At 37.8% G+C, this 24,526-nt stretch overlaps 3 protein-coding genes, 1 long non-coding RNA gene and 1 pseudogene across 7 annotated transcripts; 1 reads left to right on the plus strand and 4 right to left on the minus strand.

Annotated features, from left to right (window-relative positions):
• Positions 1–2,036: 2,036 nt before the first annotated feature.
• On the minus strand, positions 2,037–3,092 carry LOC147288133 (uncharacterized). The gene is made up of 3 exons (XM_086240984.1): positions 2,900–3,092; positions 2,381–2,863; positions 2,037–2,299 (listed from the first exon to the last, which is right to left on the minus strand). Exons 1-3 carry the CDS (start codon positions 3,090–3,092, stop codon positions 2,037–2,039), a joined length of 939 nt encoding a protein of 312 aa, XP_086097110.1.
• A 1,488-nt stretch (positions 3,093–4,580) lies between these two features.
• On the minus strand, positions 4,581–8,347 carry LOC147288134 (L-ascorbate oxidase homolog). Its single transcript, XM_086239605.1, has 8 exons — positions 7,794–8,347; positions 7,529–7,638; positions 6,877–7,147; positions 6,648–6,750; positions 6,209–6,554; positions 5,369–5,734; positions 5,141–5,219; positions 4,581–5,023 (listed from the first exon to the last, which is right to left on the minus strand). The coding sequence occupies exons 1-8, from the start codon at positions 7,932–7,934 to the stop codon at positions 4,811–4,813; spliced, it is 1,629 nt and encodes a 542-aa protein (XP_086095731.1). The 5' UTR covers positions 7,935–8,347; the 3' UTR covers positions 4,581–4,810.
• A 2,170-nt stretch (positions 8,348–10,517) lies between these two features.
• Positions 10,518–11,581, plus strand: LOC147288135 (aquaporin SIP1-1 pseudogene; annotated as a pseudogene).
• A 2,274-nt stretch (positions 11,582–13,855) lies between these two features.
• LOC147288136 (uncharacterized) lies at positions 13,856–15,704 on the minus strand. The gene is made up of 3 exons (XR_015121908.1): positions 15,544–15,704; positions 14,631–15,090; positions 13,856–14,481 (listed from the first exon to the last, which is right to left on the minus strand). It is a non-coding gene; the product is annotated as an uncharacterized LOC147288136 (long non-coding RNA).
• A 3,242-nt stretch (positions 15,705–18,946) lies between these two features.
• LOC147288137 (arogenate dehydratase/prephenate dehydratase 1, chloroplastic-like) lies at positions 18,947–22,628 on the minus strand. 4 transcript variants are annotated; one of them, XM_086240863.1, is made up of 11 exons: positions 22,173–22,628; positions 21,627–21,694; positions 21,442–21,534; positions 20,992–21,192; positions 20,748–20,828; positions 20,554–20,649; positions 20,188–20,265; positions 20,023–20,112; positions 19,870–19,937; positions 19,523–19,604; positions 18,947–19,158 (listed from the first exon to the last, which is right to left on the minus strand). In XM_086240863.1, exons 1-11 carry the CDS (start codon positions 22,444–22,446, stop codon positions 19,099–19,101), a joined length of 1,191 nt encoding a protein of 396 aa, XP_086096989.1. In that variant the 5' UTR covers positions 22,447–22,628; the 3' UTR covers positions 18,947–19,098. The 4 variants fall into 4 exon arrangements, 2 of the variants coding, with proteins under 2 accessions (XP_086096989.1, XP_086096990.1); XM_086240864.1 differs by having other exon boundaries at positions 18,947–19,155; positions 22,173–22,624; XR_015121796.1 differs by having other exon boundaries at positions 19,047–19,155; positions 19,822–19,937.
• Positions 22,629–24,526: the final 1,898 nt, after the last annotated feature.

Genomic DNA, 24,526 nt, shown 5'->3' on the forward strand with positions numbered 1-24,526 from the left:
AAGAGAAATTGAGATTACGAGAAAGTGAGATAGACTAAGACTAAAATTTTCAAATTTTGACCTAAAAAAGAAATACCAAACGAGGCCTAGGAGAGTCAAAAAGAGTAGGGGTGGAATCAGTGTGGAAACAGTGCGGTAATTGAATTGATTTCACAAAATTGACGATCGAACCGCCTAAGAGCGGATGACATAGAAACGGACTGGTGCTGAACAATGGTTGTTGGTTACCGAAGTTTTGGGTTTAGGGGTTGGTCGGCAGTCGATTGGTGGTGTAGTACTGATTTTGGTATTTCGAGGGGGAGTTGTTTTCAACCCATTACTAATATTGTCAATGGCGAAAACTGACATCAAATAACCAAAATTGACATTTCACAACCAACTACTGAACCAATCGGTTCAGAAGTCGGTTGTTCGGCACAAAATGCCAGCCCTAAAAAAGAGTGGGAAAGTACCATTTAAAAATCAGATTTTTAAACACTTTTTTAATGTAAAGATTAATGGGTTATTGGGCTTTTATTTGTTTTCTTTACTTCTTTTTTATGGGGGCCTCAAATAAGAATGTGTTGGACGTCAAAGGTTAGTGGGTCATTGCACTGTATAAAATGCTTTTAATCTATATGAGGCCTTTGTTCTATAGGAGGCCCAAAGCCTATGCCTTGCTCGCTTGGGCTTGGTTGGCCTAAACACTTGCTGACATTTCATATGCTCATTGGTTTCTAAATGTTGATGAGCCGCTTCTAAGTGTTGGTATTAATCACTACAATTAATTTTCGATGAGATCGATGAAGGAGAGAAGAATGTATTGGGATGGCCTGGAGTGCTACGTATGATCAATGGCCTTGCTAAAACAATATTGCTAAAAGGATGTTATCATGGCATGTCATTTAAGTCTAATTCAGTAAATAAGAAGTTGCAGTTATTGAGTACACTAGTTAAAAGACTTATAAAATTGTTCATCTGCATTCAAATTCGACCTCTCCTCTTTCTAATAAAAAAACCAAAAAAGAGTTAAATTCAGCAACTCGGGAGTTCTTCTCTTCTCAATGCTTGTAGGATTTAGGGGTCACATAATTGGGGGAGCAAGTGGGAAAGCAGTTAGCTTTTGTCGGAGCAAAACAATGTACTGGAAGGTCTGTGCTACTTTCAAAAGCTAAAGCTACCTACATAATTGATTTACTTTCCTAATTTGTAAAATTTACTTTCTGTGGCAATTATTTGTTTATTGCATGCGAATGCAACTATTTTTTTTTTTTTTTGCCACTCATGCGAATGCAACTATTAAATGGGTATATAAGTGTGATATAAAACCAAGAAGAAAAAGAGATCACTAGATCAGTCATCTTGAAAGTTATCACTTTTTTTTTTTTTTCATTTTTTCTCTATTAATCCAATAATTTATGACATACTAGTAGAAGGGTGCATTCACTTTTTTCAGTTTTCACCATTACTTGTTCTTAACAAGTTCAGGGGCCTCTGGAACCAGCTGCATGTGCAGGTTTAAGGACTGAGACTTCTATAAGATTAAATATAGTACTTAAGCATGGGTAGATGGGGCATTTAATTCCCATCTACAATTCTTTCAGTGATAGGTGTGAAATAAATAAGCTTGAGATTGTAAGAAATCCAAGAAATTAAGTGATAAAATTCTCATCATGGGTGATGAGGCACTGTGAGCCGTTAGCTAGATATATATTCATACATTTCCGAAGAGAAGCTGTGGGGTGATCATTTTGTGTGATCAAGTTATATTTTAGAAGTTGATATATTTATGTTTAATGTGTGATTGTGATATGAAGAGTGAAGACTCAACCATCTTAAAGTGAAGTTCTGCATTGATAATTACATGAATGAGTAACCTATCAATGTGCCTAAATACAGTAATATTAAATACTGCCACTCTTAAAATTCAATGCTTTCATAGCTTATAATTAATCGACTAAGAAGACCATTTTCTTTTTCGTTTTCTGGAATTACAATCAATTGGGAGATCACGACGAATTCAAATGCAGAAACTGCTTCTAATTAAGTTTTAAGTTTTAACGTCCACCACCTCCACCAGACCCACTTCCAGATCCTTGGCCAGCACCAGCACCAGAACCACCTCCCACTCCAATCCCAATCCCAATCCCAATTCCGAATCCTCCACCGTGGCCACCACCATGACCTAACCCTGCACCCAAACCACCACCAGCTCCTCCGCCAGCTCCACCTCCTACACCACCACCTGCACCAAAACCTCCTCCATGCCCCGAACCTCCGCCCACACCGCCGCCTCCGCCTGCACCTCCACCGCCTCCGCCTCCAACACCTCCACCAGCTCCACCTCCTATACCGCCACCTGCACCAAAACCGCCTCCATGGCCTGAACCACCACCTACACCGCCGCCTCCTCCTGCACCTCCACCGCCACCTCCTCCAACACCTCCCCCAACACCACCACCTCCAGCTCCAAAGCCTCCACCGTGCCCAGAACCACCACCAACTCCACCACCGCCTCCACCTCCAGCTCCGCCGCCACCACCACCACCAAGGCCTCCTCCTGCTCCACCACCTACACCTCCCCCAGCTCCAAAGCCTCCACCATGCCCAGAACCCCCACCAACTCCACCACCGCCTCCACCGCCAGCGCCACCACCACCACCACCCCCAAGGCCTCCTCCAGCTCCTCCACCTACACCTCCCCCAGCTCCAAAACCTCCACCATGACCTGAACCACCTCCAGCCCCACCTCCTCCACCACCGCCAAATCCGCCGCCGCCTCCAGCTCCGCCACCTGCACCGCCCCCAGCTCCAATTCCCCCACCATGACCTGCACCACCTCCTAGGCCTCCACCTCCACCTCCACCACCACCAAAACCTCCTCCTCCTCCTCCTCCAACTCCACCACCAATGCCACCACCCCGAGGTCCCCTACCACCACCACGAGGCCCACGACCGAACCGGCCACCACAGGACCGCCGACCCCATGGGCAATCATCGCCAAATCTAGTTTTGTCAACCTTGCCATCACCTAGAGTAGTGATTGCACTCAATTGGAGGACAATGTAGAGGACAAGAAGACTCAAAGAAAGCCATTTTGGAGAGACACCCATGGCCTTTGTTATGCTAATGAATAATTAAATTCTGAGGTGTCTTGTTTGTTCAAAAGCTGTACGATATATATAGGCTTTCACTCGATCACTAGCTAACCAAGTATACACTAAACAGCCTTTAATGGGTGCATGTTCATGGGACGCGTTGGGGCCGTTGGGGAATTGGCGGGAACATTAAATGGGAAATAGTACTACTGAAAGTCAAAATATATAAGTTGCATCCACCAGTTGAGCTTTGACTTATGTATACAGTAATTAATTCTCACTCTGCATGCATAGATATACTTCTTATTATGGCATGTACTTTTTATTAATTATCGCATGCATATATCTAGTGACCTAATATTTATAAGCCTGTGTTAACTAATCATTAAAGTTAATTATGAACTAGTTTTAATTTTTATCGAATTGATCGTTGTAGCATCTGTATTTCATATATGAACATTCTTCGTAGGCTATATGGTTCATCTAATTTTGTGAGTAATTGGGATCTAAAAGGCTAAAAGCTAAAGCGAAATGAAAGATGCGAGATTCATGTAGGATGTTAATCATCCTTTGAAAGATAATTGTCTCACATTATACAATTTATAAGGAACCTAATATTATGTTTGGAATTTTTAGGTTGTTTCACATTTGATTAGTTACTTTCTGCCATTTTTTTTAACATATATATATATATGCTTCCTTTAAAGAAGTTTGACATCTTCGATCGTATCCCAAAAACCTAACTAATTTGTGAATTTATGTAGAGGCATCAAGGCATGACCGACCGACCAAACACATTGAAGTTGGTCAACTCTAATACTGACGATCGACCATCATTAATCTTTTACGCACCAAATCAAATTAACTACACGTACGTACCTCCTACTTTTGCAATTTGCAAATACAAGTGGGTGTAGCTAGTGGAGTGTGGCCTGTGGGATCGATACCCATATCTCATCAAGTCATCATCTATATATATGGATATATATGTCAATTAATTTGTCGATCGGGCCGGGACACAAGTAGGGTCGGACGTGCATGGCAGCACTGCTAGTGGGTTGGCCACCGCCAACTGATTAGCAACAGTAATCTCACACTGATTGATTAATGGTTTGGCTAAGTGTCGTACTAAAGTTATATAAGCTCTATATATTGACATTAATTCTCTCCATGTTTAAATTTCTAGATTGGATAGCTCACTATATACGGTGAGAAATTCATTGGGATAACTTTTTTGTCGAATGGTTGGTTAACTAGTTAGGTAGCAAGTAATTTGACAATGGTCGACGCATATCATAATAATTTCCACAAAGCTGATATATAAGCCTTAATTTGTTACCAATCCAAAGACCATGTAAAAGGGTCCTTTTTTAAGTGATAATTAACAATACAAAATCAAAATTTTTGCACTAACTTGCAGATCATGAGCAGATGTTAATTACCAATGTCAAGGTTCAGAGGAGCAGAATTGGGCTAAAGATTTGCTTTCTGGCTAAAAAAATGTTAAAAAATAATACAAGATCCATGCAAATTACATCCAATGAGTTTTGATTTGGATTACACAGAAAAGAAACAACTCCTGCAATAAGAGCAATCTACCTTCTCAAAAGAAAAATACAAGGGTGAAAATGGCTCGAGTTAAGCCCTGACTACATCTTCTCTCCTAGTTCACATCTAAGAAAACCCTGAACAACCACTCATGACAATTATGCATTCCAAAGATGCTGGTTTCCTTATAGAGGCCGAGTTCGACGGCCTAATGCCCGGCCACATAGAAGAGCATTCCTTGGGATTGGATATTCATCCCTCCATGAATTTGCCGGGGAGTAGACGCGAAGATAGAATTGCTGGCCTAAGTACTGGCGAACCCAGTTCTCAGACCTTATATTCCACATTCCCACATTGTCCAAAGGCATGTAAATTGCAGTCCATGAGTTGGGATACACCTAACATACATATAAAAACAATCATGAACACATACTCTGTAAGTTAAAAAGTTTTTAAGAAACTGCATTTTTGCCAAACATGGTAATGGAATCCAACAAAAGAATTTCTCAATGTACCTGAACGGTGCAGCGAGAAATCGTGTCCCTCAAATTGTATCTTAATCTGCTTGCAGGAGTCCACTCTCCACCATCCATTCTGTCCATATCAAAATGACCATGGTTAAGATATCTAAAAATCAAATGTTCTCATCATTGCATCCAATTTTGGATTTTTGCAGTGTTGAATTTCTCACATTGCATAGCAGTGCAAAATGTTTGAACTTCCGATTAGGCAGACAAACTTACCCCACAACAAAGAAATTATGGCCATCAATGTGCCATGACTGCACTGTGTCTTCTGCATTCTCAAACACTAGTTCAGCAAAGCCTCGGAAATCAGCATGCATGACAGAAGTCTGGAGATAAGCACCGCCACCTGTGGGGCTGTCTGAGATGCTTCCGAGGTAGAACACCCCGGAGATCTGGAAGTAGTCAGCAAGTTTGAGTGGCGTGTCAGGTTGGACGAATGATACACTATTCACAGCATATTTCTGCTTGCCATTAATCATTGGAGCAGAGTTTTTGAGCCTGATTGTGCGGGTGGTGTTGATCAATCCATAATGATATGAGCCTTGGGGGTTAGGTCTTGGTCCACTTGCTGACAAATTCCGTCTGGTTTTTTACACATGCCATTCCAGATAAGTACGAGAATATATTATCTGGGTAACACAGAAAAGGCATAGCACATAGGTCTTATGATTTTCACGGCACAGCACATCAACAATTCGTTTTATGTTACAAGTGATGTATAATAGGTCTATTAAATGGAAAAGGTTAATTTTTTTTATGCATATCATGTTCAATGATACTTGATAGTTAATAGGTTAAAATTCTTGAATTAATAAAATGCTGAAGTTTGGAAATTTGATATATGTTTAATAGTATAGTTCATAGTAATAGCTTAGGTTGCTTGTGCTGAGTGCTGACTCCTTAATTATACATGTTAGTGCAAACAATGAAACAGCACGAGTTTTTTGAATGAATTCTATATGACTAAAGCAGAATCAATGTCAGCCCAATGAAAACTGGCACTACCGTATATAAGGTATTTGCTTCCTAACGGAAGACAGTGATGAAAACAAGTACCTGAGAGATCGGGCTTGTTCAAGAGACCAGTCAATCTGAATTGTTGGTCCACCAGGGGGAGGACCGGCAACGCTTCCTGCTGAGTTACTGTAATGAAGAATGGAGGTTGCAGTGAGCACTTGTGAAGTGAAACGCGTAGAGACGACGATGTAGTAATCCTGTGCTGGTTGATCAGCAGTAACCAATACAGAATAAGACTGCCCCAAATGAATGTCAAGGGAATTGTAAGTGTTTTGAAGCGTGTGGGTGCCTTCCACCTCTACCAACAGCATCTTGTGCCCCTGGATTCGGAAATTGATGGTAGTTGTAAGCCCCACATTGGATATCCGAAACCTGTAAGTCTTGCCTGCCCAGCAAGTATGACACATAAAGCAAGTTACATTAATACCATGACCACAAACAGATGGTGCTCATACCACTGATTGTATTGACTAGTTACCTTGATCAACTGTAAATGTATTCCCATTTGATCCACGGCCATTGATGAGGAGTCCATCGGGGAAGGGAAGATTATTCCCACCATCTAAAATTGCTTTCAAATCCTGTAAGATTCAAAACAAGCCCATCAATTAACAAACACATATCACATGGCTCATTTTCCAATTTTCTGCTACATTAAACATATGTATGTATTATAATTGACATAAAACTCTAAGCATGCTTCTTACAGTGTGATTTTTACTGAACCAGTCTCCTGCCAGTATGGTGAAATCTCCAGCAGGAGGAGGGAAAGGTACAGGAATCACCGAGCGGCTTGCAATTTTGATGCCACCAAACCCTCCTGCAGCCTTGTGAAATGCAAGTGAAGGAAAGTAGAAGTAACTGCCAATTTGATCCTTGACCTGGAGATTATAAGTGAAGTTATGTCCTGGTGGGATAGGGCAATTTGTGCCGAAGACCCCATCTTGCCATGAGTTCCTTCTCTGCTGTACACCATTCCTGAACAAGAATTGCAGGACTTAATGGTTAAGTCCAACTGCTAATTCAGGGTAATCTTAGTAATGGCATTCTGCTAATTAAAGGGTCTAGTGTGCCTACTCAAAGCTGACTGAATTTTGCCTTCCTATTAATAACTTTATCTGATTTCTAAGGTTGTAGTCCAAGATTACAAGTATGACTACTGAAATAATGATTCTAACTTAATGATAATTTTTCTTAAGCCATAGTAACTAAAATAAAATACAAAATATCAGGTCAAATACATAAAATATCAGGCAAAATACATAAAATAATTGGTATTTAACAATAAAAAATATATCTTTATAACAGAACAATAAAATTATATCAAAAGGGAACAAAAAAAACAGAGGAATCACTAACCAAGAGATGAGAAAGGGTTCGTCCAGGCTATTAAAAACGCTGATAATGAGGTTATCATTGGTGACCGAGTCGATCTGCGGCCCTGGAAATTGCCCATTTATCAATATCCCCTGCATTTTGTTTGAGAACTCATGTTAGCAACCAGTCATTGCTCTTTTCATCAACCAATAGAAACTGCCCAGAACAGAAAAACTGAACATAAACAAAATGTGTTTGTTTGTGTGCTTGAGAGAGAGAGAGAGAGAGGAATGATAAAAGTAAGTACCTTTTGTTTCACTCCAAGGGGATAGATATCACCATAGGTGACATTCCAGTTGAAGAACCTATATGGATCTTCCCCACTTGTGCAGGTTACAGTAAGCAGGGCCACCAGTGCAATACAACATACACTTGTGTACAGTCCCATCTCTCTCTCTCTCTCTCTCTCTCTCTCTCTCTCTTCTTCTTCTCCAACCCAATCTTTTAAATGTGGGTTTTTGAGAGCAATGGAGAAATGGGACTGAAATGCAAATAAAACCCTCCAAGAAGAGAAAGAAAGAGGCAATAAACTCTCTTTCAGTAGTCTTTCTCTTTCTCTCTGTAAAGCCCTCACCCCTCTGCTTTTTCTTTTCTTCTTTTGCTTTGAAAGCTTTTATCACTTTCTTGAATAAAGAAAGAAAGTGATATATAGAGGACTCCCAGAAGTGCTTGTCTGCAGCTAGATCTCCTTGGCTGGCCCTTCTTGATGGGATTTGGTCCTCTTTAAGTAAGCCAATTGTGATTGTTTATTAGCTGTATTAGCTGTATCTGCTGCAGCATATCTGTAACCAAAGAAATAAGTGTTCTCAGTCACTGCTCAGTCCACACCGCGTACCTAGGAATGGGTGAAGTAATCCAAAGTCTATGGCGTTTACAAATTTAGCCTTTTTTAATAAATATCTTAATGGTGTACTTGTAAATACAGAGAGCTTCATTAGAATCATTAGGCTGTTGCCGCCTGTTGGGATTATCATAGAGTTGCAGAACAAAGTTATTTGCTAGCTTGGTTGCTTTTTTTCTTTAAGCATATGATTGGATTGGAGTCAAAAGAGTTCGAAATTTATCATGTTCAGTTTGTGGCAATCTTTGACCAACAAAATGAAGATCATGGTACATAAAAATCATAAAATGTTCAGTATGAGTTTTACACTTTTACATACTTACATAGTTACATGTCTTCTTCAAGTCAAAAACAAAGTAAAACACTTGGGGTGGTACTGAAATGGTATTTTATATTAGCATGAGCCTTGTCTGTGATACGCAGACAATATATTAGTGATTCGTTACTCCTTCTGACTTCACATATTGAATTCAGAGCTGCACAAGGAAATTAGAGTGATGTGCATTAATAATGGATTACAAATCTTACTAACTAGAGAAGATTTTGGTTCCAAACATTAATATAACAGTAAGCTGAGTACATATTATTATATGTTATATGCTTCTCTTTCAAATTGAATTACTACCCAACATGTACTAGACTCTTTCTTGACCTTTAGCTTTTCAAGATTTTTTTGTAATATTATTTTAGAGAAACCCACCGACACAGCTAATAATTTTATATTCCATTGATAATCTGAAGTTAGTCACCAAGACATATGTTTCTGTATGATAGGGTCTGCTCCCTGCTTAAATCCCACTTGATTAGAATAATCAGAGACCAAAAGCATATGGTGTTGCTATGATTCTTAAACCATTTGATGTTAATATGAATTGTAATGAGTAATAACAAAAGGGTTAACCTCATGATATAAATCGTAAGAAATCATTAAAAAGTGTATGATGATAATCATAATAGTATTCATTACTACTTTTACAAAGTTACAAGAAACCTCTTCTTGAATCTTGATGATCGTTGATGACAGATCTGCCCTCCACAAAATCCAAGCATTGCAGTTATATTTCTAGTATAAATAATTGGCAATTATTGGTTACACACTTACACGTTTTCTTTCTGTCAATGGCATCTAATGGGACTGCCATGGGGATATCTTTTGCTGCCCAGCTCCACTAAAGCTTATGACAGGGTAAGGTTGGTGGGCCTCTATACCTCACTTATGCTCCTTTGTTTTGGGCTTTCGGCCCCACATATTGGCCCAAGATGGATGAGATTGTTGTTAGTAATAGTAAAGAATGAATCCAAGCCCACAAACACCACAAAACCAAAACCAGTGAGTCAGTGACAATGAACACAAGCAAAAAATAGAATTGAAGGCAACTTGTGACCCAAAATATGTGGGAGCATATTACTATCTTAGCCATGTACCTTAGTGATCATTTAACTATAAAGTCCCCTAGACATTTCCACAAGGACCTGTATATATCTACTCTACCGGGATTGTTTTCCACCCTTGGAATACTAGACCAAGGGGCAAGACTTGAAGCAACCAAGGTGATTTGCATTAGAAAAGGGACTCATAGTTATGGCGTACAACAGACCCAATTGCACAATTATAATAGGGAAGGATAAGAGTCGAATTTTTATCACGGATGTGAGATAAATTGTCTACCACTAAAATGATAAACCCACACTATCCTTCCACCAATGTTTGACTCTGACTATTGGCCTCTATGATCTAGTAAGTTACACTTTTTTACTAACAATAAAGTTATTACGAATCCGTTACATGTTCAATGACTTAAGCAAAACTGGGAATCCAGTCTTCCAGATTCTTTAGCAGTTGAGAATTGAGTACTTGACCTTTAGTTTCTCTGAATGTGGCTCCAATTCCTGTCAACATCCAAATGGGATAAATTTTATATGCCTTTGTAGACCACCCTCACTATTAAAAAGATTAAGCGTTTAACTCGTGCACTCCTCTTGTTTTGGTAGGTAAGCAGGGGGAGAAGGAATGGTAAAAAGCGTGTTTTGTTAATGCAAAAAGTGCCTTCTACCAGCAAGGCCTGTGTTTGACATTGATGTGGTTGTTTTTTTGTAGGAAGGCTGAGTTTTTTAGTTTACATGTTTTTAGGCTTTTAGCTATACATTTGTGGGACATATCATATATATAGATCCAAAACAGAGGAGACTAAACAACACTACCAAGTCACAAGGATAAGCTGATAGTACTGATTATACATGTATTGCTAGGGAGAGCAGAGAGAGAGAGAGAGAGAGAGAGAGAGAGAGAGAGAGAGAGAGCAAAAGAAGATAGGATGGGGGTCATCAAGGTTGCAGTAGGAGATGCAATTTTGACATCCATGTGGGTTTTCAGTGTTCCAAGCATAGGAGTTTTCACAAGCATCATAGCCTCATTTCTTGGTGTTCAAGCAACGACTTTGGCAGGACTCTTCATCAGCACCATAGTTGCCACTATTCTGATGCTGACATTCGGCTTGATAGGCAAGGCCTTGGGTGGTGCCAGCTACAACCCCTCTACCACTGCCAGTTTTTATGCTGCAGGCCTCGCCCCTGACAGGTCTCTCCTCTCCACGGCGGTCCGGTTCCCGGCTCAGGCAGCCGGTGGAGTAGGTGGTGCGAAGGCAATCCTGCAGGTCATGCCAAATCAGTATAAGCATATGCTTAAAGGGCCTTCTCTGAAAGTGGATTTACATACTGGTGCCATAGCTGAGGGGTTGTTCACCTTTTCTATCTGCTTTTCTGCGTTTGTTATTATGCTTAAAGGTCCAAGGAATCCAATTTTGAAGATCTGGTTGCTTTCCATAGTTACAGTGGGATTGATTATTGCAGGGAATGGGTACACAGGGCCTTCCATGAACCCTGCCAATGCTTTTGGCTGGGCTTATGTCAACAACTGGCACAACACTTGGGAGCAATTCTTTGTTTATTGGGTCTCCCCCTTCATTGGAGCAATTATGGCTGCTTGGATCTTCAAGACTTTGTTTCCCCCACCAGAAAGAAAGCAGAAGAAAGCCTGAAGAGACAGATTGGCTTGATGTTTATGTATATTTTTCCCATGTATGAATGGTTTTTACTAGTGTTTTTAGGACTCAGCTTATGGATTGATGATATGATCTCTCCAATTTACAAAGAAATAAATGATTTGCATCCAAAACAGGGAATTGTCAAGCCAACCCATCTGTTCTATTGTATTCTACAGTCTACACTACACCCACTATATTCTCTTTTGAACCAATTTTATGGCTTTTATGATTCAATGGGCACCATGATAATGATGTGTCCTAGTCTGCAATTGTTATTTCCCATACACATTAAAATTGTACAATATATTATGAATAGAAAAAGTGAAAAACCCATATGATACCCTTATGTCTCTGTCCAGCCAACTAATCTATAACAACGACGCTTTGTCTTTATGTGAAAAATCTTCAATATTGCTAATTGCTTAAATCACAGGCAGTTCCTTTCTTTGGTAATAGAGTTACTAGCAGTTATAATCTTAACAGTGTTTTCAAAGGCGATCTTCAGGCGCGCCTCAAGGCGCGAGTCATGGCGAGGCGGCAGCCGATTGCGCACGACGTCGCCGGACTGTGTAAAAGGACTGAAAGGCGACGGCAAGGCGTTGAAGGCGGACGCCTCGCGACCACCTCTGCGGGATTTTTTTTTTCAAAAACTCAGTCCCAAAACGACCTCGTTTTGGGCTGAGAGTTTAATAAACCCCTTCAGTCCATCAGACCTTGCCCTATCAGCCATTCTCTCAACTTCTCTGTTCTAGGTTCTCTCTTCACGACGACAAGGCGGCTGGGTGGTCTCGGACGGCGGCCGATCAAGTCATCTCTGTTCTGCGCAGCTAGCCAGCAAGGGGTCTCCGCCTCTTACACAGTCCGGCGAGTCGGCGACAGAGGCAAGGGATCTCCGCCTCTTACACAGTCCGGCGACAGAGGCAAGGGGTCTCCAGCTAGCCGGCCAATCAAGTTTCAATCTCTCTGTGCTCAGCAAGGGGTCTCCGCCTCTTACACAGTCTGGCGACATTCATCTCTGTGGCACAGCTATCATGTATGTTTGTTTTAACTTTCTTGATTTCTTCTCATCTGTGATCTGTAATATTGAATTGAATTTGTGATTATGTGATTATGTGAATAACTGAATATTGTGAAATTCACGGAATTGTGAAGTGCAGTGAATTGTGATGTGTTTTGGGCAGAGTATTGTGAATAGTGAAAACTGAGTATTGTGAATTGTTGTGAATAATGAATATTGGGAATTTTTGCTGGTATTATATTTGTGATTCTGTGAATATTGTGTGTATTCGCAGATTAATATGCTGGAATTTTTGCTGGTTTTTGTGAATGATCTTGTTAGATCAATATGCTTGTTTGGATTTCTATTTAATTTGAACAATATTATTGAATTTGATATGTAATATGGATGATTTTTATTTATGAATGACAATTAATGCTATTTTTAGTTATATAATTGTTTTTATAATTTTTTTATTATTATATTTTTTTATGCCCGAAAGGCTTACGCTATACGCGTCAAGGCTTACGCCTCGCTTTGCGAGACTGCAAACGCCTCACGTGACGCTTTTGCGTCTGAAAACACTGAATCTTAACCAAGAACTCATCTTTTAGACATAAAATTGGAAGGGAAGAAATTACGCAAGTTATGTAAAAGGTAATCAACGAATAAGAGGAATCCTGTCCATTCATTTATGGGGTTTGGCGGGTGGGTTTGTCAGAATATGAATCTAGTCCTGATGAGATACAAATGTTCCTTTGCATTTTTTGGTATTTGGTACAATTTAAATTAACACCTTAAAATGGCTCTTTATTTTCCCAACACGCCTCACACTCTCCTCTATTCTGCATGGTAGGCTGGCTTTGCAGGCAATGCCTAATAAAGTGCACTGCATATTGTTATTTATAATTCAATTTTCCAAAAGATGCATTACAGATATCACAGTTCTGGAGTAGTTTTTTTTTATCATCCAAGCTTTGGTGGTTGAGTGCCTATTAGGCTATTCTCAAGGTCGAGCTTTCAAAGGCTAGTAAAGAGAGAAGCATATAGAAAATTCCTAATTGGGGTCTTCATGAAGCAGTCCATTGTAAATTTGTGGTGTGAGTAAATTGGAATGAATATGAAGTCCATTGGCATCTAAGGGTGTGAGTAAATTGGAATGAATATGAAGTCAATTGTAAAACAACAGTAATTTTCTTTTCTGCAAAATAAATGGTGCATCCCATTTCTGTGGGTAATTTTTTTGGCAAGAAGCATTATTCAATTAATATTCAATACCATGCCTGGAGTAAGGAGGGTTTAATGAGGTTAGAAGCCACAAAAAAAACCTGTTAAACCCTCAAAATTACACAAAAGTGAAAATAACAAGGGCTTCAATTGGACTTTCAGCACTCTAAATATGTTTTGAAAGTTGCAATCAAGAGATTAGTGGAAGCAATACTCAGATAGAATTATTGATAATACACACTTTGACAGTAAAAAAGCCAGGAAATTCAGAACTCAAAAGGAAATTAAACTCTCTCGCAAGGTTGGAAATGAAATACACAATATGAAAACTAAAGCATAAAAATCAAACATTCATTCTCACACAGCTAGAAATATTAAGTTGGAAATATACTAGACTGCCACCATATTGCACCTGAGATTTGTGATCTGCTCAGGAAAATAGGAGCAGCCGGTGTGATCAGGTGTACTTAAACACATGACCACAAAGGACTTGAAGTTGCAAAGGGGAACTCTTCAGTAGAAGATAGGAGCACTCTAGCATCAACAGCAGTGACATTGAAACCACACATCAGTGCTGCTAAGAGATCCTAAATTCCAAACCAGAAGATACATCATGGCTTTTATCATGATCATTGGGCATCAACAAAAGCCATCAACAGATCAGTGTGAACCGTCTTGAAGGAGTAATATTTGATGGGTCTGTAGGAGTGTTTGATAAAATAGTACTAGTGGGAGAACCTAAGCTGCAATTCTTGCTTAGCATGTGCCATGTGAGGTCACCATCTGACCTGAATTTGCCCAACTTCATCTGACCAGTACCAACCATCTGCCCATCAACCAATTTAACATGTGATTCATCCATAGGTTATAGCCTATTTAATTATCAAAATGGAAAATATAATAATCAATCCGTACGAAACTAAGAACAAAAAGATAGCTTTGATCTGCATTATAATTGGCCAAGATCTATCTTACCTGGAAAATGAGGCTCCAAAGATTGTAGAGCACTACAAGCCATGGTGCAGATGAGTTCTCTAACATGACACTTCCCATTTGGTATGCAACTCCATTAAGGTGTTCAATGAGTTGGGGATGGAGCACCAACTCTTGCTTGACATTTCCTTTTCCTAGTCCACACTCCTTGGAATTAGCCTCCTCCAGCCACCACCACCACCTCCCTTCCCTTTCGTGCTGATAGAACAAGACCGGCGTATTGCATGGCTTGAATTCGGTTGAGAGAAATCCGTGAGAATGCAAACTAATAACAGGCACATTCATGGGTCTTAGGAAGTTACAATGGTGCATTTCTTGGCTGCCGATTACATGATCCAAGCCTTCAAATGAAAGTGCATTCAAGTACTCGAATTGAATGCTATAGAGCTTCTCCATGGTAACCATTTTGTGGAAATCAATCAAAGTGACATTCTCAGCTCCACTGAACAAACCAGATGCATATCGGTAATCAAACATTCACATTGTGACAAATTTATATTAACCTTTTGGTAATGTTTAAGAATGGAATGATGGGACATATAGCAGATTACACAAAATATATTAAATGCATGACAACATGATTAAACTATAATTAGTTTACTATAATTTCGGTTAAAGAAACAAGCTAGGAAGAGTTATTTCTTTTAGAACCCTTGAAAGAACACCTCTATTAATATACAAATTAAACATTATTTATCAGTAAAACATTATTCAATTCTCAAAATAACATATATACTCCCTGATAGCTAGGCTGATACAAATCTTATCTCCCATTGAAGCAATCGGAATATGAGATCAAATAAAACAAGAAAAAACAACAAAACCAAATAGAATGTGCATTAAAAGACAAAAACTAGCAAGACCTAGAGACTAGAGAGAAGGGGAAAGTAAGTACCATGGAGCTCAAGGAATAAAGAGAGGTTGAAGATGCATGAACATGCTAAACCAGTTATAAAGAGAGAGGCGCGCAGTGGAAGAACGAGAAGGCTGAGACAAGCCCTTCATGAACAGTGCTCTAAAACCATCACATCTTTTTTTTTTTTTTTTTTGGTGACGTCTATTCCGACCATGAACAAGGTTTAAATAATAATCAGCACAAAAAAAAATTAGGTACTGTTCGAGGTTCATTGAACCTGGCCATGAATAGGGATTGCACACACACACTTACCACTTTATGGACACGTTGATAATCCCAACCATGCATGCGGCATGCCTCGTAATGCTTCATTTTCGCTTTAATTACTGAGAAAAAAGAGAGAAGATTATGATGTATTGGACGGCCATGATCATCGCTCACAGCTCGGCTATACTAGCCCTTTGGTTGCACTCAGACGGCGTACACTTTAAGCACACGTAATAAGGAATTAATATACTGATATTATTTTTGAGTTATTTATACTTACATTTTTTTAGATTTATCGTATTTTTACATATATTCTTAGAGTTTTAAAAATTATACATACACTCCTTAAAGTTTTAAAGTTGTACATAACCCCCTACACTAAGACGAAAAATTATAAAAAATATGCAAAAAAAGCTTCCTAAGAGGGTGAAATGGCTTAATAAAATTACTCAAATATGAGATCCAACCTCAATATCTTCTTCTTTATTTATTATTTTTTTGTAGGAGGTTATATGCAATAATTTTAAAATCTCAGAAGGTGTATGTATAATTTTAAAAACCTCATAAAGTGTATATGAAAATACAATAAATCTCAAATATGTAAGCGTAAATAACCTTTTTTATTCCTATCAAAAATCAAATACAAATATTCAAAAAAAGGATTTCTGGGTTTTTTATTTTATAAATTAAAGTGGCTTGTAAGAATCGAGTATTTTCCGTACATGTGGGAATAAAATATTCTATCATTAAAGTTATAAGCTCTCATAAAGTTGCTTGTATAATTAGATTAACAAATTGTTAAATATGGTCCCTTGTCAATAAACAGAACCATAATATTACTCATAAGTCATAACTCATAAAAAATGGAAGAGATGTTGAAATCTTGGAACATAGTTAACTAAAATAATACAATACTTTGTTAATTTTCTTTTCTCTATTGATATAAAACTTTGGCAAGTGATTGTATCTATCCATAGATATAGTCTCGATTCAAAGAGGGTACTTGAAACACGTTTGATACAAGTACATCAACAATTGATGAACTAAAAAATGTATTAATTAAATTTATATTAGCTTGTATTGTAGCCATGTATAATGTAACATTATTTTCATGAAAAAGACAACCCTGGGTGACAGAATCTAAACAAGGGTGGAATAGAATATATTTGTGTGGCTGTGGGGGCCGCTCACTAAAGGCACAATAATTTAAACCAACAGAGGATGTCAACACAGTACTGATACCTTGTATAAAAGTTTCCATCAATTATTGTGAATCGACTTTGAATAACCCTCATACTTCTCCTTCTTTCAACACTTATTAGTTGCATTTTGCATTTTACATTTTAAATTCTTTTTCTTAGACCCCAAAACTAAGATGTATAATTCTTGTATATAATTTCAGTTACTTCTTTAAAAAATGGGTTTCCTCTATTATTATAAGGACAATATTTGGGTCACTCCCAAAAGGTATTTCAAGGTCATCACATCTCTCCAAATTTCAATTTTGGCAATGTCGGTGCATGATCGAAATCGTTCATTTTTTAGATAACCAATTAAAGATTATCTGTGTAAAAAATCAAATCAATTGAAAATCGTTTGATTATATAATTGTTGTCAATTAAGTAGAAAAAATTGATAATTTTCAATTAAAGAGTGATTTTTGACCAAATTGTTAATTTTTTCTATTTAATCAACAACAGTTATATAACCAAATGATTTCCGATTGAATTAATTTTTTTACAAAGATGATTTATAATAGGTGATTTAAAAAATGAACGGTTCCAATTATGCACCGGCATTATCAAAATTACGATTTAAAAAAAAAAAGGTGACCTTAAGGTACCCATGGGTGACCCAAGTAATGTCCTTGTTATGATTCGCACCACATCACAGGGCATAGACCACCAACTTTGAACTGCTTTTGACAATTCTTCCTTTGCAAGCAAAAAGTTAATTAACTTACTAGAACAAAAGAATATAAGGAACGCATAGTGATACTCTGAAGTTTTAGACTTTTAGTAGAAGACTTTGAATTCTCACCTCTCTGGCAGCCGATGAAATGAAAATTACATCCACACATAAGAGAGCATGATGTTTTCTTGTCAAATCATCTGAAATAGTATGTTATCAAAATCCGTTATTAAATCACAAATTATAGGACAAACATTTTTAAAATCATAATAAAACAGAACTTGTCAAAATACAAAAGAATCTTTATCCGAAGGGAAAAGAAACCCAAAACCAAAAGGCTTATTCACACTATTGCCCCCTGTAAGATACACTTTTTTTCACTTTGCCCCCTGAAACTTAAATCCTCTCAGTTTGCCACCTGAACTTCACAAAGTTGTTACAAAAGACCCTATGCCGTTAACTCTGTCAATTTTTTCGTTAAAATAGCTAACATGACACTTATATGGCATGAGTGAGACCATTTTTTAGTTATGTAAGATACATGTAGACAAGCAAAATTATAAAAAATTGACATGGATCTTATTATTTTTAGTTTAAAAATTATTTTTTTTGTCCACATGAATTTTACATAACTAAAAAAGAGTCTCACTCATGCCATATAAGTGTCACGTCAGCTATTTTAACGAAAAAATTGACAGAGTTAACGGCATAGGGTCTTTTGCAATAACTTTGTGAAGTTCAGGTGGCAAACTGAGAGGATTTAAGTTTCAGGGGACAAAGTAAAAAAAAATGTATCTTACAGGGGCAATGGTGTAAATAAGCCAAAGCAAAATCATAGTTCTCTTCCATGACACGTCTATCTAAGCACGAGAACCATGAGAACCAACCCATTTGTGTTTTTTGTGAAAGCTGCATCGTCCATTATGGAACCCAGCAAAAGTCCAAAGACTTTTACTTGCTTCTTTTTACTTTTCAGTAAAGGAATCAATTACCTCCACAAGGGTGGATTATCTACTAAGATTCTGACAGCATGTTACGTAATTATACATCCTAAACTCCATTTGTCTCCCTATATTGTTCTCATCTTCATTATAGGTTTGCCTGCACCAATTTGAATCAAATCTTCATTATATTGTGTCTCTGTTATTACTACTATCACTACCATTTCCTGCTGTGCTTCCATCAATTATTCGGTATAACTCCCAGTATCTCATTAAAGAACACTCGCTACAAAGATGATCTTAAACAATTGGAACAACCAATATGGGGAAAGAACCTTAAACCAAATCATTAATGTGCGTGTTCAAGCCTGTGCGGGAATAAATACAATATGATTTCGGGAAAAATGATTTGGAATTGTCACAGGCTTGAACAGGATATATATAAATGTAAGAACACAAAAAAGGAGACAGGCAGCTATAGAGTTGTATCCATGAGGTAGCAACCAAGCACCCGAAGGAAAGTTGCAAATTCCTGCTAAGAAGTTACAAACATTGTAATACAATTCTCAGATGAAGTTAATGAACTATGTCTATAAATTGTAAACACAGGAATTTAAAGCTGGATTTGGGAGCAAAAAAACGTGTTCAGACAACAAAATTGTGAAATACTTACATATTAAACATTAAACAGAACCTAAATAACTTGAAATATATAAGTTTCTCTTCCCACATGATACCATTTATCTTAACAATTACTTAAATACAAAAACCATTGTAGCTTAAAAGGAAATTTGATCATTCTACGAGTATGACACATCTTCAACATGATTTGTAGGACAGTTCTCCAAATAAAAAATTTGCAGGTCGAACTTGGACAACAATTATTAAAGAAAACAAACCTGCAGATGTCCCAAAGCATTTTGTGCACGGGGCTCTGCCATAGATGCCTCAAAATCAATATAGAAAAGGTAGTCGAAATACCTGAAACGTGAAGTGCAAGATAATTTAACATGTCCTGCATAGCTTAGATCTATATCACACCTATTGAAAGAAAAAACATGAAAAGTGCATGTAGTACTAGTCACTAATCATGCCATGTGCGTCTGTGACACTGCAGTTCAACAATTTTCTTTTTCCTAGTTTCACTTCTGTAATCTATATGTATCAAAGGGATGACAGAAACTGTATAATAGAACACCTGATAGCAGTTGCAATACAGTCTTGTACTGATTTTAATGAAACTCACTTGGCAGTCCCAGTGTTGGAGTCATCAACTACTCTTAATGGCCGTTTTCTCTGTGGCCGACTCTCAATCTGAAGTTGAATAGAGATAGAGTTTATTATCAAGCTTTTCATATAGAAATATACACCAATAAAACTAATAGTTAATACAAGTTACCTTTGTCAAATTTATGCCCCTCAAAGCAAACACTGCCAAGGCTTTAAATAAGACTCCAGGGCCCTCATCTAAAGTAAATACAATGCTTGTCTGGAATGAAGGAAAATATTAATCAACTTTGGAACATTTAAAAAAAGTTTAGCTTGGGGTAAATGAAAATCTTACCTTAAAGGGCTTATTGGTTCTTGGAATAATTGGATCTCTTGCAAGTACCAGAAAACGAGTAACATTGTCAAGGTCATCCTGTATAAGCCATGGAGTTTATGCTAAATTGTACCAATTTTTTGCAAAAGCAGAATATTTATATAACTAAGTGCCTCTGGGAAGTTGTGTAAACAGGTCATAATTGATATTAATCACAAGGCATGAAAGGTTCATTTTCTTAGAGGCCTAAAGTATTTTGCTCTGTGCATTACCAAACAATAAATGATCTAAGCTTCCATGCATTATTTTTATCCAACGTCATCACAACAAGTAGAGAGTAAAACAATAAGTTACAGACGTTAGACATATTTAAGGGCAAGACCATACCTGGATTCTTTCTGCAAGCATGTTGAGCCCATAGATTTCTGCTGCACGAGCACTTGCAACAACACCAGCATCCCTCAAGCCATTTGAGGCTACATACTAAACAATATTATGTGAGTTAGGTAACTTAGGTTAAAGAAATTCTGGTATGTAGGAGAAACTGAAATTAAGTGGTAAAAAGAACAAATGAAAGTCACCTGAGCAGCACCAGCTGTATCATCAACGTTTTCTCTGGAAACACCTAATTTACTGAGGACATTATCACTTAAGGCAAGTGCCTGAAACAAGATTTCCTAAATTTTAAAACTGCAAAGCAATAATTTGAAATCCATTTATTAGCCAGCTTTTCTATGTGAACAGAACTAGTCTCCGGTATGCAACAAATCCCTTTCCTTCTTGCAAACCCAATATATAATTAGAGAGAGGAAATCAAAGATTGACCTGTGAATGGCTTAGGACACGTGTCAACTGTTCCACTCTGACACCGGGAAGCGCTAGAAGGCACAGATTCATAGTCAACTGCACCTCACCAATGATGTGAAGCCTGTGACGAAGAAGTAAATCATAGTTGCGGTGGATGCTTCCACCTGAGGAATTCTCAATAGGAAGAACTGCTTTATCAGCCAGCCATAATTCCACAGCCTGCCATAAAATTCAAAGTTGCAGGATGAGCTCAGGGAGACATCATTTTATTGCCTACAATTCTATAACATATACAGGAGTCCACATTCATCCAAAAAATAAAAATGTATACAGGAGTCCACATCTTTTGAAACTGAGTCATTAGCAAAAAAGTTGGAATAACTCATTAAATAGTTTCTCTGAGTGTTGCATAAAGCAATATAGAACGATTGGAAGTCTGTAGTCCATCCTAGTCCCATAAAACAAAACCTTAAAAGCATCTTCAAACTCATCACAGGGAACAGTTTGACATTTAGGGTAAGCCTTGAGTGCAGCATCCTCAGTGTATGAACCTGGTATCCCCTGCACCATTAATACAACCAAATAAGTGATGACAGCTGATAGAACTGCAGCAGCAATTCCATTGATTTTTTTTCTCGAAATTAAAACCACACCTTGAATGATATTCGGACCTTTGAACCATCATCAGGAGTAGCAGAGAAATCAGATACAGTTAACGGTCCTGCAATCATGAAGCTTGTCAAGTAGAGGAAGCTTTTCAAAACTAACATAACAAAACGTAAAATGGACGAATGGTGATTTCCATATTGCACAAGAGATTGAAAGGTCCTATTTTCTTTCCCTTCTATCAACAAAATATTCACTAAAAATTTCTTTAACACATCCATTAAAATCCAGTATTGCATTGTAGGACTATTCCAAACATTAGTCTCCCAAGTTCCCAACAAAACTATACCTCATCCTATCAGGACGCCAGCATCAAAAACCAAAACTTCATCCTCCCACAAAAAATTTCAATACCAAAGCTACGCAAGCACAGCTAAAATTACAATACTGAATTTTTACTCAACAATCTGCGAGCGCGCGCACACACACACATGCACAAATACACACGAATAGCTTAACAAGTCATGCATTAAGCAAAATGAAACAAATTAAGCTAATCAAAGAAGTAAACAAGTTGAAATAAGAAAACCCACTTGGAAAAGAGCTCAAATCCTTATGCAAACTCTTGGAAACATTGAGCTCTATGTTATCAACAACCCTCTGCAACTCATTGGTTGGCTTGGACGGCTTGTTGTTCTCCACAGACCTTATTGTCCTGTGAACCGGTAAGCCCGAAAGCCCATTAAAGCACACCCATTTGTTCACTTTCTCCGACCGACCCACCCGATTCAAAGCCAGCTCAGATGGCCTAGACCGCAAGTGTTCGAAACCCAATTGAGAAACACTGCTCACGCACTTGATAGCCATTAGAAACTTGGATGTTTTGCGGATGACAGAACCATCTGAAACGAAATATGCTTCAATGGAGTGTTGGAGAATGTTTTGGGAAATCAAGAGAATTTGTCTGAGAAGATTGCCTTTGTGTTTGGCTAACTAGTCATTCATTAGTCAATCTTGGTGGGCGTATTCAGTGGACTCAAATTCATTTTAAATGAATTTAAAAGTCTGGAATGAAATTGTTGTATACTCATATTCAATTTAAAATTTTAAAGATTACGTACAAATTAGCTGTGCTTGCGTAGCTTTGGTATTGAAAATTTTTGTGGTGAGGATGAAGTTTTGGTTTTTGATGCTGGCGTCCTGATGGAATGAGGTATAGACAAGATTTTCATTTTCTTATGTATATTTGTTATACTGGATTAATTCGTTATATATATAGGACAAAAAGATTTCACACTTGTTGCAAAAAAAAGAGTTGGGCCACAATGACAAAGGGTCCAACAGGGTTCAATGTGTTGCCAGGCCGGCCCAACCATAATGGGTTCTTTGCAGACTTCACCATTCACTCTCACTGCCAAGACATCAGAACTGCAAGCGCAAATATTTTTGGCTTGTACAATCGCAACAATTAGTATGGAGAATCTACTAAGCCATGGGAATTGTTCTTTTCCAAAGACGATCAGACAATTTGAGTATTTTGTCTATTATACTTGTTTTAAAAATGGTTAGGATGCAAGCCTAGCTTGATTATCTGCAAAACAACAAGGTTTTAATTAGTATATTATCTCCATATATAGTTGACTCGATCTGTTTTGATTTATGTGGTTTACTAGGCCTTTTTCCCTAGTTAATTATCTTAGTCAGTTGAAGAAGCTAGTTTCAATTGGTCATCTATTTTATCAGTTTCACAAAATCCCATAGTTCCATTTGTCTTCAGATTATATTCCTTAGTGCATGGCATGCATGCCTGCAGGCACTATATATATATATAGATTTGTGATCGAATTCTTTTTTTACTTTACCTTTCCAAGAATTCTTAGATGTAGATTCTTATGAAATAAAAAGTCGAATGAGAAATTCTTGTATATGTCGTTATTCTCATAATAACAAATTAATGTTTACATGATGCATGTTCATGTGGTAAAATAAAATGTATATACTTATAATAAGCAAGAGATTACATACACCATGGCCTCTAAAATTAAGAAAGCTGAATTTGGGTACACACTACACACTAAACAAAGTTTTAAATAATTACATATACCATGCTTAAACTACCCAATGTGTCTATGGCACTGCCAAATCAAGGTTTTTTTGATCATGCTGCTGACTGGCTAGTAGGCCTAAGTGCAGAGAAGTTTTGTTTGTCTCACACAACCTTTTGGCTTTTGCTCGATTAATCATCGAATCGGGTTGTACCTACTCACCCACCTCTAGAAATCCTCACATACTTTGGATTTAGCTTTAGGACTTTCATTCACATTGGACATATAGGTGGGTGCCAATTCATAAGAAATTAAAGTTGGTCAATTGAGTCGGTAACATAATTGATTGATCTCCTTTCAATTTTTGTCAATGATTTGCAATATTGTGAATGCCGTCTAGGTCATCCCAGTGGCTGTGGGTGCATGCCTTTGAGTTTTGAGCTTAATTGGGATTATATTCCACAGGGTACGTACATCACTAGACTTGGGCAATCCTGCCATTATAACTCACCAATTTTTTGGTTGAGATCGATAACCCACCTATTTTTCAAAAGTAATATAAAAATATTCCAAACAATGAAATATTAATGCATGTTTGTAACTGGACAAGGTAGTAGACTAGTAGTTGGGGAAAGATTCGGTGTTGGTATAGAAATAAATTTAGCCCTGTACAGTTGGGTGACAATTCACAAACTGCGCGCAACAAATTAACTATGAACTTTTGATGCCGCCTCCATTTAATTTGTACGTTTAGTCTATATTCTATATATTAAGAAAAACAATTCAGATATATCTGGTTTTTCTTCATAAAACAGGTCGGGTTAACACCACATATACTGCTGCTGACATGGAGTTACCGTAACTCTCAAAAATGAATCCTTGTCTGACACGAAGGCATGAAT

This window comes from Dryas octopetala, chromosome 4, assembly GCF_963921425.1.
Source record: "Dryas octopetala chromosome 4, drDryOcto1.1, whole genome shotgun sequence".
In the NCBI taxonomy this organism is placed as follows: domain Eukaryota; kingdom Viridiplantae; phylum Streptophyta; class Magnoliopsida; order Rosales; family Rosaceae; genus Dryas; species Dryas octopetala.

Excerpts from the sequence above, each read along its gene's own strand:
- LOC147288134 (XM_086239605.1), bottom strand. The coding sequence starts at position 7,934 with ATGGGACTGTACACAAGTGTATGTTGTATTGCACTGGTGGCCCTGCTT. Across the intron at positions 6,555-6,647 it reads TACATTTACAGTTGATCAAG|GCAAGACTTACAGGTTTCGG; the intron begins GTAACTAGTCAA and ends CTTGCTGGGCAG. Across the intron at positions 5,220-5,368 it reads CATAATTTCTTTGTTGTGGG|AATGGATGGTGGAGAGTGGA; the intron begins GTAAGTTTGTCT and ends TGATATGGACAG.
- LOC147288137 (XM_086240863.1), bottom strand. The coding sequence starts at position 22,446 with ATGGCTATCAAGTGCGTGAGCAGTGTTTCTCAATTGGGTTTCGAACAC. Across the intron at positions 21,695-22,172 it reads GGATTTGAGCTCTTTTCCAA|GACCGTTAACTGTATCTGAT; the intron begins GTGGGTTTTCTT and ends TCATGATTGCAG. Across the intron at positions 20,650-20,747 it reads ATACAGCTGGTGCTGCTCAG|TATGTAGCCTCAAATGGCTT; the intron begins GTGACTTTCATT and ends AATATTGTTTAG.
- LOC147288133 (XM_086240984.1), bottom strand. The coding sequence starts at position 3,092 with ATGGGTGTCTCTCCAAAATGGCTTTCTTTGAGTCTTCTTGTCCTCTAC. Across the intron at positions 2,864-2,899 it reads TGGTGGTAGGGGACCTCGGG|GAGGAGGTTTTGGTGGTGGT; the intron begins GTGGTGGCATTG and ends GAGGAGGAGGAG. Across the intron at positions 2,300-2,380 it reads AGGTGCAGGAGGAGGCGGCG|GCGGAGGCGGTGGAGGTGCA; the intron begins GTGTAGGTGGTG and ends GAGGTGTTGGAG.